Source organism: Neopelma chrysocephalum, unplaced genomic scaffold (genome assembly GCF_003984885.1).
Source record: "Neopelma chrysocephalum unplaced genomic scaffold, ASM398488v2 Primary Assembly neopelma1_23, whole genome shotgun sequence".
Classification (NCBI taxonomy): domain Eukaryota; kingdom Metazoa; phylum Chordata; class Aves; order Passeriformes; family Pipridae; genus Neopelma; species Neopelma chrysocephalum.
Window position 1 is genome coordinate 31730273 of NW_020897691.1, and position 15284 is coordinate 31745556.

General features: G+C 40.8%; 2 protein-coding genes across 2 annotated transcripts in view; both read right to left on the reverse strand.

Moving 5' to 3' along the window:
• Positions 1-416, reverse strand: part of NUS1 (NUS1, dehydrodolichyl diphosphate synthase subunit) — a 23758-nt gene extending 23342 nt beyond the window's left edge. Inside the window, exon 1 of the mRNA XM_027692541.1 lies at positions 324-416. The gene's annotated coding sequence lies outside the window, so the exon portion shown is untranslated. The remainder of the gene's footprint in view (positions 1-323) is intronic.
• A 3175-nt stretch (positions 417-3591) lies between these two features.
• LOC113971948 (nephrocan-like) lies at positions 3592-10695 on the reverse strand. Its single transcript, XM_027692510.1, has 3 exons — positions 10507-10695; positions 7292-8193; positions 3592-4039 (listed from the first exon to the last, which is right to left on the reverse strand). Exons 1-3 carry the CDS (start codon positions 10693-10695, stop codon positions 3592-3594), a joined length of 1539 nt encoding a protein of 512 aa, XP_027548311.1.
• Positions 10696-15284: the final 4589 nt, after the last annotated feature.

Sequence of the window (15284 nt, forward strand, 5' to 3'; positions counted from 1 at the left end):
AAAAAAAAAAAAAAAAAAAAAAAAAAAAAAAAAAAAAAAAAAAACGGGGAACGCGGGCTCCGTGAGGGGATGGCGGCGGCCAGACGGGCGAGCAGGAGGCGGCGGCGGCGGCGGCTGCGCGGCCGCGCAGGCAGGCGAGCAGCGCGCGCTGCAGGCAGAGCAGGGCGCGCACCAGCGCATGCAGCGCGCGCCACGCCAGCCCGCCCGCCCCGCTCATGGGACCGACCGACAGGAGCGCGCGGGAGGTGCCTCAGCCGCGGCGCGTCGCCCGCCTCGCCGCCGCCATCCCCTCACGGAGCCCGCGTTCCCCGCCCGGCAACCGCCCGCGCCGCCATCTTCCGGCCGCCCCGCCTGCTCTTTCACCTCTCGACCCGCCACACGCGAGGCGCCCGTTGGCCGCCGGGCGCGCTAACGTCATTTCCGCCTGCGGAGCGTGAATTACGTGGCCGCGAGGGAGGGAGGGGGCGGGGCCAGGAGAGGAGGCGGGGCCGGGAACGGCCCGGGGCGGGGCGGCCCCGGGAGGGGGCGCGGCTGGGGCAGGGCCGCGCCCCCTGGCGGGCGCTGCGACAGTGGCCCCGCAGGTACCGGGGGCGGGGGAAGAGGGGGTGGCGGTGTGGGGGCGGTGGGCGTGGGTTCGCGCTGGCCTCTGCCCGGCTCTTGACCATTCCTCGGGTCGGGCCGCAACGCTGTCCAGTCTCCCGGCTGCTTCAGGGGCCCGTTCCTCTGTCCAAACACAGCCTTGGTCTTCCTGGCGCCCGCAGCGCCGGCGTGTGAAGCGAAGGTGGGGAACACATCCGAACGCCGGAGGAGCGGCCGCGTCTCATGGGTGTCTTTACTAAACAACACGTTTCAGCGTCAGAGCGTCCTGCGAATGCTCACTGGGTGATTCTGCAGCACGGGCGTGGGAAACGGGGGCGGCGCAGCCCCCGAACCTCGGGGAGTGTGCCCCTGCAGCGGCCGGGACCCACGTTTTGCAGTCTCCCGCAAAACCTGCAGTTCCCGGGTTTTTGCTGCCTCACTAGGAGGTACCTTGTGAGGTAGCAAACTACCTGGTCTTGTGACGGCCCAAAGGTCCGAACATGGAAACGCCGCTGCAGGCGAAAGGTAGAGCAAGAGCTAACAAGCCAGGCGGGTGCTCTCAGGCACATAGGTGGGCTGAAATGACACAGTGAGATATTTAAACACTCCATTGAAAGAATCCGCCAATGTAAAATTAAATGAAAAATTGCGTATCAGGAAAATATTTTTCTTGCTAAGAAAATAGCTACTTCCCAGTCTTTTAATACAGACCAGCATTAGCCAGCAAAAATGACACAGTCAAACCACAAGAAAGGCTTGTGCTGTTCCATAAATATCTGGACACTTAGCTACCAAAAATGTGGGTGACTGACAGTATAATCATAGAATCATTGAGGTTGGAAAAGACCTCTAAGATCATCAACTCCCAACTGTTAACCCAGCACTGCCAAGTTCACCGCTAAACCATACCCTTAAGTGCCGCATCAACATGTCTTTTGAACACTTTCAGGGGTGGTGATTCCACGACTTCCCTAGAAAGTTGTTCCAATGCTTGACAATGCCTTCCATGCAGAAATTTCTCCTAATATCCAATTTAAACCTCCCCATGCGCCGCTTGAGGCCATTTTCTCTGGTCCTGTCACTTGTTTCCCTGGGAGAAGTAACCAACCCCAACCTTCTACAACCTTGCTTCAAGTATTTGTAGAGAGGATAAGGTCCCCCCTGAGCCTCCTGCAGGCTAAACTGCCCCAGCTCCCTCAGCTGCTCCTCATATGAGTTACTCTCTAGACCCTTCACCAGCTTTGTTGCCCTTGTCTGGACCAACTCCAGCACCTCAACATCTTTTGCATAGTGAGGGGCCCAGAACTGGACACAGGACTCAAGGTGCGGCCTCACCAGTGCCAAAAACAGGGGAAGAATCACTGCCCTGCTCCGGCTGGCCACACTATTTTGAATACAAGCCTGGATGCCATTGGCCTTCTTGGCCACCTGGGCACACTACTGGCTCATATTTAGCTGGCTGTTGACCAGCACCCCCAGGTCCTTTCCCGCTGGTCAGTTTTCCAGCCACTCTTCCCCCAGCATGGTGGTGGTGTGATCCAAGGGCAGGACCTGGCACTTTGTCTTGTTCAATCTCATACAGTTGGCCTTGGCCCATTGGTCCAGCCTGTCCAGATCCCTCTGTAGAGCCTGATGATATGTAAAGGTAAAGAAAAATGAGTTTAGGTCTTTCTGTTCCAGTTGCATAGCTTAGTGTGTCCAGTTGCACAGCTTAAGAAACCCAAGTGTCAGTTGCATTTGCATAGGTAACATAACCAAATAGCTGTGCTCTAACACCTGACAAATCAGCCTCTGTGGAGGTGAGTGATTACTCAGTTACTGAACGCCAACAGAAGATAAAAAATAATAGAAACTGTTTGCTTTGAAAAGTAATTTGCTGATGTAATTACTCCTCAGTTATCACCTGAAATCATGAACTGCCAGGAAACCCTTTAGGTTACTGTTTGTAAGTCACTTCTTTTAGTGGACTCAGTAATCCAGTTTTGTTTAATTTTCATGCACTTTGGGAACTGCTTGATAAAATTTGCGCATGCATCAGAGTTAATGCATATACCATTAAGTAATTTCTTTGTGTGTGTATGCAAAAGTCTGGAAAGTTCCTGCCAGTGAAGGGGGACACTTGCAGTGTGTATTTGCACATTAAATACACCTAACCCAAAAGCGTACACACAGCATCTTAAGCTATATTGTAACCAATTAGCTATTCAGATATCAAAATAAACTCTTACAAAAATTCACCTCACTTGATCTTATCCTAATATTTGCCAGAGGTAGAGATCTATTTCCTGAGAATCTTTCTTCTTTTGTTTACAACAATTGAATAAGGTCAGCTTTACCCCACAGTTTTCAGTCCTCACTATTAATAAACTTTGGAACTAATATTAAATCTTATTAACCAGGACAGTGATTCTTTGTTTATTTCATTTGCTGTGATGAAGATTCTGTGCTTTGCCTGGAGCTCAACTAATTTTGTCTAACGTCATTTAAAATAGTCTCAAATAAATGAGGCAAATGTTACAGAAAAACTGAAATTGGTTTCTCAAAAGCAAGAATTTCTGAACAATCCCGAGAAATTTTTCACATCAGTGTAACTCTCCATCTCAAACTGCAAATCCGTGAGTTTAAATGTGTTGAATACCAGATTCCCAGTAATAGCATCTTGTGGTATTGCAAGATTTTATTTGTGGGGGTTTTATGCAATTATAAGAATGTTCTACTATAAAAAGGCCCATACAGAGTTACAGGCTGCTTTTCTAAGAGATGGTATTTGTATTCTTACTTCCCTCAAACTACATAGTACTAATGGCATAGATAAACAAATAATTTTTTTTACAATATGCAGTTCACAATGGCATCCTTACTACAGACCTTCTCTCACCAGTTATTACCTCTTATAGTACAAATAAAAGAGGAAAACTAATGACAGATGAGAAGGCTTCTTGCCAGTAGAGACACTGGTGGCAGTGGGCAGCTCTAGACAGCTTCAAGGTTCAGTACAGATAAACCATGGGGTTAATCTAATTCATAATCATAGTAATCATCGTCCGTGTTTACTCCAATGCTGGAGGTCTCATTGGATTTAATTTTCTTTCTATCCTCTTTGTCTGTTTCCATGGAAGATGGATTGCCTTCACACTGCTGCAGAATCTTCTTGGAAGACATCCAACTTTCTCCTCGGCTTTCTGCTGGCGCTGCACACTGCCCTCCCTGGACATCCGTTCCTTTGGCCACCAGCGCTCTTCTGGTTCTGAGAAGGTCACAGGTGCAGTTCCAAGGGTTTCCGTCTAAATACAGATGACGAAGACGAGGTAAATACTCCAAGACTTTGCGATCCAAGGCAGATATCTTGTTATTCCGTAAATTTAAAACCTGAAGCTGTTTCAAGTCCTTCAGCTCTTGTTCTCCAACATCCTCTATGCCATTTCCTTTTAGATCCAATCTGGCAAGGGTGTCTGGAAGTCTGAATAAAAATAAAACAACACAAAGGTGTTATGTTCATCATATTGTTTCTGTTTCTGTAAGTGGCATTTGCTGATGGTTACATTTCCAGTCATGTCTGATGTACTAAAATAAAACTATCACTAAAAAATGCAATCTTCTGCAATAAAAGATGTTCATGTTGAATTGTGAGTTTTGGGAGTTTTTTGTTTGTTTATTTATTTATTTGTGGATTTTGTTTGGTTTTATAAGTTATAGCTATACTGTCTGTGTACCCTTGAACTCTTTTCCCAAATTACTGCAGTTCTGACCTGTACTGACTGTGTTTGTGCAGCTGAACTAAACAGCAGCCTTGCTGTGCTCTACTATGAAGAAAATTATGTTTGAGTGTCAAGCTTAAAAATGCATTTTGTACTCTTCAATGCCATAAGCGTGCCAATGACCAAATTATAGCACCATGAAAGATCAAAATTTAGAGAATCATGGCAATGCTGCTCTTTTAAGTACTTCTATATATGATTTGTTTAAAAAGCTCTTTTAATTCATAAAGAACTAGAATTTTTCTTCTCTTTTGTTCTCCTGCTCCCATAAGACTCAAACATTAATCATCACAGCAGTAGTCCATCTGATGATATCCTGTTAATAAATCTGCAACAGGGAAAATACAAGTGCTTCTTGATGGTCTTTTTAAATAGTACTTTGGAGAATTAGAACTGGTTACATTTAAAAGAAAAAAAAAGCTGATAATCTCTGGACAGGATACTAGACAGGTTAGTAGAATTCTTATTTTCATACATATTACAATTTTTTATGATAAGACTATTATTTCAAAAGTCTTGCTCATTTATGACCTAATTTTCTTCTGCTGTAGTTAGTGATAAGTGCTTAACAGAAAAGCCACTTAATTGATATGGAATATCTTTAATAAAATTTATTTGAAAGTATCTTAAAAATCACTTTCGTATGGTAGTATGCAAGGTGGTGAAATTAAAAGTCATAGTTAGAGATTTTAAGGAAACTTATTGACTGAAACTCTCAGGGAAATTATAAATAATACTACCAAGACCTATTTATAATAGAAACAGCAGTATACCGCAACTGGTATAGGTTCATGTGATAGTTTCTCTCAATGTAATAATATGAAATACCTTTGAAAATGACTAAGAGGGCAATTGTGACCCTCACCAACTGTTTTTTGTGAAGCTGAGTTTGACCTCTTAAGCTGAAAAATGGTTCCCAAATTTATGAAAATCTGACACGTTCAATAGTACTATTTCAAGAGTAGTGCAGTTCTTTATTGTGCGATATTTCTAGTGGAGATAAGAATTTCATGTGTTGATACAGTGATTCACTCCACAAAATTTGATCTTACCAAATGCTTGTGCCTGCAATAAATCTGTTTTGAAACCTAACCACAGGCAATGACTATATTTGCTCAATATGACACTATAATGTCAGAAGGGTACTCTGGGGCACCCAGAGAGCCACTAATGTCAAGGGCAGTGGGAAATCACCCGAGATGTTTATCCATACTGATTACAGTCCAAAGCCTGACCAGCAAGTCTTTAAACCTGTTAAGAGTCCTATTGTACTAGTGTTAGACTTGGGCTTCGTGGCCGTGTTATTTGACGTGAGGCTGTGTAGATCTTGAGAAAATAATGTCACTGGAGTACACAATGACTGACCCTGCTGCTAGAAGAGGAGCTGTGCTCACTCAGGAGCTGACCTTGGCAGCCACAATGTGCTACTACCACTTTAGGGCACATCATCAGACTCTTCCCCACACTTGCACCACTCCCTGCAAGATTTTACAAAGTACAGACTCTTCTCTAAAAGTCCTGAAAATACTTGGACTTGTGGATTATTTTCTTCTCAGAAAAGAAACAAAAGAAGATTTCTTTGTCCTCATTCCTGCCAAAAAAATGCTAGGACCTATTCACTTTAGCATATTATCCATATTTTTTAGCCTTTTACAGTGGTGACTGTTCTCAGATAGCTGTCAAAAGTAATACTTTTATTTCTGTATATCCATTCATACCTGGTCATCATCAGACAAATAAAATTAAGTACATAAATTTTACATCTTGTCATTTTTTCCCCTCTTATGTGTTTACAGCCCTCCCTGGAAATCTCTATTCATTGTTGGATTGAAAATAAAAGCCTCCAATACCTCCTGAAAAGTTGTACTGTTTAAAGACTAATAGAGAACTCCTTCCTGTTAATTCTCTTCACTGCGAAGGTTGTAAAGTAAGATGGATTAGACAATACTAAAGTAACTAGAAAGCATTAAACATTTCTGTCAAGCTAGGTCAAATCAAATATTTATACACCACTAAATCACTTTCTGATTATAAAGTTGCTGCCAAATAGATTCAAATGCTAAAGGACCTTACACTAAACGAATTGAAATTTTACTGCATTATTTATTTGGGCTAGTTAAACCTGTCCACAAGCCATAAAAATAAAGTTTTACAGTGCAGTTTTGTTAAAGACGTTGATGTTAATGGAATTACTTTGCTATTTTTGTGCCATCTTATTGCACAGCTTTTTGTAATAATAAAATTGCCACTTTATATCAGAGCAACCTCCATTTGGCTTCATATGCTGTCTCTAATAATGGCCACGACCACACTTAGATGAATGTGAGACATCCTCTAAGCAGGGCATTAATGAACACAGTGTGCCCAAGGGATGTTCCTTCTATGCTGTTTTGACTGGAATTTTGCTTATAGCCTGAAGCTGGAGATTTCATACCTCGTAATGTGTGAATTTAATGAAGTTAGGAATGCTGTTATCACTGAAAGAGCACATTCTTTTTGACCAGACTCAGTTCCTGAAATCTTAATATTTTAACAGTAATAAACTCAGCATGGATTGGTAGAAACATCAGCTTTAAAATTGCTATAGTTCCTTTTTATCAAATGCTCTATTAATTTTCTTTTGTAGAGGAAGGTAAATCTAAGTAACAGCACAACTTCTGTTGCATTTTCCTAGCAGGTTCATCTTATTCATGTACTAATTAAACAAAGTGGTCTCACTGGCAGGAAGAGATGTGAAATGAGCAGATTCACTGGGGACCACAGATGTAATGAAAACAGCTCTACTTCTATTCTAAGACTGCTAACAGGAGTGCTAATTAGTGCTAGTTATGGCAGTTGGTTTATGCTATGGATAGACTTCTACCATGACTGGGGCTGAATACCAATTTTTGGCTCTTATAATTCCAGGAAGGAGAGATGACACCTTGGAACCAGCTGCACTCAGATTCACTTGCCTCAGCGGAATAGAAATGAGGAGATTCTGTTCCAGCGCCAGATTTGAAAGCTGTGCACACTGTTGAAGAGCTCCCGCCTCAAACATGCTCATAGCGTTGTTGTCGAGAAACAGGTGCTTGAGGTCTTGTAGTCCTTGGAAGTCCTGGGCTGTCACCTTTTGAATCAGGTTATTGCTGCAGTCGAGTTTCTGCAGTCTGCCAGGCAGCCTGAATGGCATAGTGTGGAGCTGGTTCTTAGAGAGCTCCAGTGTTGTTAAGTTAGGAAGAAGCTGGGCACCATCTATTGATGTTAGCTGATTTTCTGACAGGAAGAACTCAGACAGGTTTTCTAGATGTTTCATGTCTCGAAGTCTCACAATTTTAAGTTGGTTTTTCTCTAAATTCAGTGACAGCAGGGATCTAGGTAGGTCAAGAGGCACTTTTGTCAGAAAGTTTCCACTTAAACTGAGAAACTGTAGATTTTGAAAAGATGCAAAGAAGTTGGTTGGGAATGAATTCAGTTTATTATCAGCCATGCTTAGATACTTCAGCCTAGGAAGCTTAAATGGTGCAGACACGGATTCCATGTTGTTGCCATCCAGGGTCAGACTTTGTAAATTGCAAAGGGAAGAAAATGCACTTGGAAGCAGAGTTGCAATCAAGTTGTTCCGAATATCGAGCACCCTTAGTTTCATCAAACCTGCAAAATCAGTTGCATGCAGAGTGTTGATGGAGTTATCAGCGAGTTTTAAAATTTCAAGGCCAGATGGGAGAAAGGTGGGTATTTGCTTTAGCTGATTTTTGCAGAGTTCCAGGGACTTCAAGGTGCTCAGAGCTTTGAAAGTGTTGTTTTCTATTGATTCTGTGCCACTGCATGACAAGACCAGCTCTTCAAGGACAGACATTCTCCTGAAGTCAGTAAACTTAAAGAGAAAAAAAAAATAAATTCATGTGATAGTACACCATCTATTTATAGATATCCTCACTGGTTACTTCTGGATGCTCTGACAATTGCTAGTATATATGGAAAAGCTATATGTTTGGAATGAGAAACAGATAAGTGGTAACTATAGAGGTGTTACTATAGGTGCTTGCGGTTTGTCGCATTTCTAGAATTTTGTTGTTTAAGTCTATACTGTGTCTGGTTTTGAGCAAACACGTCTTTTATTTCTGCCTGGTGGATTGTCTATATAAAATAGAGAGCTAATACGACCAGTGGCAGAAATCTTTGCAGAGAGTAGATGGTTGTTAATATTCACTGTGCTCAATGGAGCTTGCTGAAGCAGTTTTGAGTTTATCATACAGCCATTGCCGTATATCAACAGTATTGTCATTGCAGCATGTATTCCCCAGAGGAAGTACGCATGGATATCTTTACCTCTTGCTGCTATAAGGTTTTGGCAGGAAACTAGAATCCAACACAAAGCATGTTCTACAGCATCACCTCCCATGCCTCTCAGGAATCTGAGTGCAGTATAAGGTGGGCAGTACAAGTCTTTTTGCAGTACAGGTGCTGGGTAGTAACTGTTTTCTGTCATCCTGGTTGAATTCCTACTTGTGTATGTGAAATCAGCTTATAAAGATGACTGTTAAAAGATGCCTTCCAGCTTCATTAATCCAACTCCTGCATGTTTTGGGTTTTATCTCTTTATCTTAGCTACAAAATCTGCATTTAACTTCTGTTAAAATTAAAGACCACACAGCTCTGAAAGAGGAGTCAGATTTCATTTTTTTCTGGTGCCCTTAGTTTATCCTTCTGATTAATTTTATTCTGTCTTGTAAAGTAATTTCTGAGCATTGCAAGATTGGATGCAGTAAGGGAGAAAGTATAGATATGGAACCTCTATTGATGCAGGTTTCTCCATCAATTACATTTAAATTCAATAAGGGAATGTATTCCATAAAAACCTTATATTCTCAACAGTAATTAAAGTTGTCAGAATTGTATTTTTTCTTCTATAATGCAGTTTTGTGGTTTTTTGTATATGTAGCTGTATAGCAATATCAGAATTGCATGTCCAGTTTTGGTCATGATTAGGAGGCTAATCTTGTAGAGCTTTACAATGAGAAGTCCCATAGGAATGAACTGCATTGCTCAAGAGTACAAAAACATAGTCATATGTAATTATAAAACCATCTTAAGGAAATTGAAACAATTGTGAACCTTGACAATTCAACACATTTTCTCCTATTAATTCAAAAGCAGTATTTTTCTGCTTTTCCTCAGTTGATTTCTGTAAGTCTCTAAGAGGCTTAATTTTCATCTTATTAAGTGACAGAGAACTACGTGAAGGTCAATGTACAGGCATTCACTCTGTAATGATGTTAGACTTCTTAATGTGTATTATTATAATTTCTATTTTCCACCTATTTGGCATGCTTTGCTAAGCTTTGTGACCATGCTGTTTTTAGACTTAAACATTTATCCATGCTGTTAGAAACCACCAGTCTTTCTAATACAAATCAAGACATATTTGAAAGCCTATCAGCTCTTTTTTTGCTAGAAAGTGGTGTTTTATTCTCTAACTGGATGGTCTATGAAGTGATACTAGTATAGTTTTACATTTTAAAATGTTGATCTCCTGAAAATGGATCTAATATACTATTATTTTAATAGAAACATTTTAATCAATTTGTAATTTTTAATGACTTTTTTTTCTTTTAGGATTGCTGTGAACTGGAATTTGTTATAAACAGTTTTTTAAAACAGTCCTCTGTCGTGGAGGCAAGATAGACAATTTTCTTTTAGCAGATAAAACACCACTTATTAACACAGTTAGAAATAAATTAAATCTAAAGTTGTACCTGACACTTGCAGCTCCAGAGCAGGAAAAGAACTTCCATTTCTCTCATTAGGGAAATGAGTCTAATGACATAAAACCTTTCAATTTACAGGTTAAAAAATTAGTCTGAAAGTCAATGTTTATTTGACCATATATAAAACAAGTCACCATTTGGCTCCTAGTTGTAAATTACTATTTTTTTGAGTTTCATAGAAAATACGAGTGTGACAGCATGAACTACTGCTTGGAGATTGCAGGATAATGAAAACACTACAGGAATATATTTACATATTCTTAAAGAGTAAGTAAAAATAAAACCAGATCTGTCAGCATTTCACCAGTTTTTAGAACATGGAATAAGATTCTGTCCTCACTTGAAAGGCACTACCATCTGGGAAGCCCAACTTTCAGATACAGTGCACTACAGAAAGTACTTTTGCTGAGTTTTCCTACCTGGAGTTGTTTAATTTTGCTGTGGCTGATGTAGAGTCTCCTGGTGGTAAAAGGAATCTCTCTGGGTATCTCTGTAGCTCTGTAGCATTGCACTGACTGGGCAGGGTCACAGCTGCATCTTCTTGGGCAAGTGGTACTTAGACCACTGTGAAAAGAAAAGAAGACGACTAAAAGGTATGATAAATACATCTTCCAAAACAGAAACTCTGACATTGTCTCAGCAACAGGCAGCTTGAATTAAGCACCAAAGCCCTTTTATACCATGAAATCTGATAAAAGGATATTATGACTGTGTGTTTTATCCCAGTGAAAAAACAACAAAAACAATACCGTAATTTGCCTGGGTTAAAATGTTGGCAGGCATTACAAAGACTGAGAAACTTAAACAGTGATAAGGTGCCTTTACATTTGTAGGTATGCGAAATTAGTGTTATTTATTACCTGACATCTAATCTGCAAACATCCATATTATCTCCAGTTTCCTAGTTTTGTTAAATGTGACACCACAGAATTAGTGGAGAAAAGATAAAGAGCTGTTTTATACTGGGGCTGTAAAACCTTTGTCTCTTCTGTGACCCAGTATTAGAAACAGAAAAAACACAACTACAGCCAACACCAAAGCTTTTTCACTCTTCGTCTTGCATTATGCAGATCACACACACACACTTCCCTAGACTCCCCAAACTCAGGCAGCTATTATTTTAAAGTGAAAATGTTCTATTCACTTTTTGAGTATCTGTGGTGCAGCTGAGTGCTGCTGGTTGGACAAAAAACTAAGTCACCTGTATATGGGAAATTCCCATAGATCATAATTTAATTATTCTTATATTTGAAGATTATAAATGTGAAACGCTTGAAAGCGTTTAGTATAAATCAAGTGACAGATATCAATAAGACCTATTTATCCCATGACAGATGGAAAGCACCAAAGTTCCCCTCAGAGTTTTCTTTCTACTTACTGGTGTTTCTTTACATGTCTACTACCTGTGACAGCTGGAAATGTAAAGTTTCGAAAGGCATACAGTTTGAGTTGTGATTATTTTCCTTTGAACTGAGCAATTTACAATGTACAAACTTGTGTCTTTGCAAACCTTTGTATCTTAGTGATCTGCTTTGCACTGTTACCTGCTTCCTTCCATCCTTTCAATCATATCTTCAGTAGTAGCTAATCCTATTCCTTAAATGCAGAACTGGGACACTTATTTTTCCAAGCTGAAGATAATGTCAATTTGATTTGACAAATGGATAACAGAAGTGAGGACAGTCCTTGATGGGAATGCCTATTGGATGCAGCTGGGCTTACACTGGACAGCTGCCATATTCTTTCCTGGAGATAGTTTTGTTTTCTTAATCCTTTATACTGCGAGTACAGAACTGCAACCCAGCATCTGCTAAACCAAAGAGCAAGAGCAGAAACCTTTTCCAAAAGCAGCCTGTCAAATTGGCATGTTTAACAAGCTATGCAGAAAAATCCTACCTGACTTATGCCATAGTGAGCACATAAGCAAAAATGAGTGGATGGAGAATTAGCAATTGTGCATTAAAACAAATATTTTAATGTGTCTCGATCTAGAGTTTGGTACCTGGCTTGTGGTTTTGCCCTTAGAAGAGTCCAAGTGCTCTGACAAAACTGTAAATCCTTTCTGCATCCTGACAGCTACTTGTGTATTTCTTTGATCCCATCTTTCCACTGGCATGGGTTTAAATGCTGATGTCACCTAGACAGTAGTGCTCAGTATACTATGTAGGGATTTGTCTTCCTCAAAAATGTCGTCAGAAAACAATTCCTTTTTGCTCAAGCAGAGTCAAAAGGAATGAAGATCCAATCCTATGGTTTGCAGTTAACAGCTCTAGAGTAACAACATGGTCAGTCTGCAAATCCCTTTAAGTAAGAATCATAGATTACATCCTTCCCTATTTTGTAAATTTTCCTTTAAGGAAGAATCATAGATTGCATCCTTCCCTATTTTGTAAATTTTAAGTCAGTCAGCTAATGTCAGAACTCATAGCTCTAGTTACAAAGTAATGCCACAGTAAGGTGTATTATTTTTGGCCCTTGGCCAAAATTTTTGAGTAATATAATCCTTGGTCTTTTCAAACTAATGAAAGGATACTTTATTGATTTAATAGTTTATTTCCATTATATTAACAACAATGATGTAATCAATAATGATTAAATTTGATGATAAAATTTGAATGATTAAATGATTACAGAAATTATGTATCCATTGATTTCTGATATATGTGTGCTTTTGGCAGCTAGGTAATTTAAAGTGATTTGTATAAAAATAAAGGAATTAAATCAGACTGCTCAAATTACCGTGGTATTACTCTGCTCTCCATTGCTGGCAAAATCCTGGCAAGAATACTCTTGAACAGACTAATACCCGCCATAGCAGAAGGAATTCTACCTGAAAGTCAGTGCAGTTTCAGAGCCAACAGGAGCACCACAGACATGGTATTTGTTCTCAGACAACTGCAAGAGAAGTGTAGGGAACAGAACAAAGGTCTCTATGTAACCTCTGTCGACCTCACCAAGGCTTTCGATACTGTGAGCAGAAAAGGTCTATGGCAGATTTTGGAACGTTTAGGTTGTCCCCCCAAGTTCCTCAAAATGATCATCTCACTCCACGAGGATCAGCATGGCCAAGCCAGATATGGCAATGCACTTTCTGAGCCCTTTCTAATAACTAATGGTGTGAAACAAGGCTGCGTTCTTGCTCCAACCCTATTCACAGTCTTTTTCAGCATGATGCTCCAAAGGGCCACGGCAGACCTCGATGATCAGGATGGTATCTACATTCGATATCGTACTGATGGAAGCCTATTCAACCTAAGGCGACTGAAGGCCCACACCAAGACCTTAAACCATCTTGCCCGGGAGCTGCTTTATGCTGATGACGCTGCCTTTGTTGCCCTCACAGAAGCAGCTCTGCAATGTTTAACATCCTGCTTTGCAGACGCTGCTGAGCTCTTTGGGCTGGAAGTCAGCTTAAAGAAGACAGAAGTTCTCTATCAACCGGCACCTCAGGAAGTCCTTCATCATCCCCATATCACCATTGGCCAGTCAGAGTTCAAATCAGTCCAGCAGTTTAATTACCTAGGTAGCCTCATCTCGGATGGTAAGATTGACGGAGAGATAGACAACAGATTAGCAAAGGCATATAGTGCCTTTGGAAAGCTTCATAAAAGAGTTTGGTGAAATAAACACCTGAAGAAAAGTACCAAGATCAGTGTTTACAGAGCCTTAGTGCTGTCTACTCTCTTATATGGATCCGAATCATGGGTCATCTACCACCACCACTTGCGTCTCCTAGAACGCTTCCATCAGCACTGTCTCCATACAATCCTAAACATCCACTGGTCAGATTATGTGACTAATACATCTGTTCTAGAACAAGCGGCAATCACAAGTATTGAGGCCGTGTTGCTGAGAACACAGCTGCGCTGGCAGGACATGTCTCCAGGATGAAGGATCACTGCCACCCTAAGATCCTGCTTTATGGTGAACTTGTCACCGGCTGCCACAAGAGAGGAGCCCCGAAGAGAAGATACAAGGACTCCCTGAAACATCATCTCAGCCTTGGCCGTATTGATCAACATAACTGATCTGCTCTGGCCTCCAATCAGGAGGCCTGGAGACGCACCATCTGTAACGCTGCTGATGCTTTTGAGAAAGCACACAGGATCACTCTTGAGGAGAAAAGACAATGCAGAAAGAATCGTGCCTTGCAGAATATACCACCTAAGGAGTCTTTCTGCTGCGCCTTTTGCAACCGGACGTGCCTATCTCGTATTGGCCTTTTTAGCCACTAGCACGCTTGTAACAAACGTAGGTAATGCCTTTCCCAAATCTTCGTTCACGAAGCCTAGCCATGAATGAATGAATTTAAAGTGATAGCTATGAAAGGTGATATCCTATTAAACCTACTCTGTACAAATTCTGACACACATCTACTGGCACTGATGACTTTGCTTTTTCATAAAACCATGACCTGTGGGGGTTTTATTGATTTTAGGAGACCTCATGACAACAGAACCAATGAAGAGTCACAGTACTGTATGAGCATAAGCACAACAGGAAGATGTTGTGGAAGCAGCACTGCTGGCCCATGAGTTGCAAAGCTTCAGACTGGTATTTTAAGAAAGTCAATCACTGTGGCCATTTCTTGCAAGCAGTTTTTATGCAAACTCTCCATAGCTTTTGATGGGGATTCCTGTGCAGGACTAATGGCATCATTTCTTTGTCAGAAAGAATGAACGATAGCAACCAAACCTGCTGGCGTGAGAAGTCACGGGGACATCCTACATGGTGTGTGCTTTAATCAAAGGTAAACACTTCAGAGCAGAACCTGCCAAACGCAAAGTCCATATTGGATGTTGTCTTGTTGGCAATTAATACAGATATTGATTAAGTATATTGGATGAATGTGGATAAAACATAAGTGTGAGTTGATGGAAGTTAGATCTTTCAGGGTTGCTGCTTCTATTTCAAATCTGAAGTAGTGCTTATAAAGGACTGTAAAGTTTGTTTGTTTTCCAATTATATCAGTTGGCCTAAAAAAAATACTATATTTTTGTACAAGCCTTACACAAGATAATTACCTCACACAGCACCTGCTGTACTGCTGTATGGGCCTTTTCTTTCTTCACCAAAGTCAGAGGTTTGGCAAAAGCACATGTGTATGTCAAGACATAATTTTTTAACTTAAGATCGCATTCAGAAAATTACATAAAAGACAATATTAAAATTAGAAGAATGAATCTGCAAAATTCTT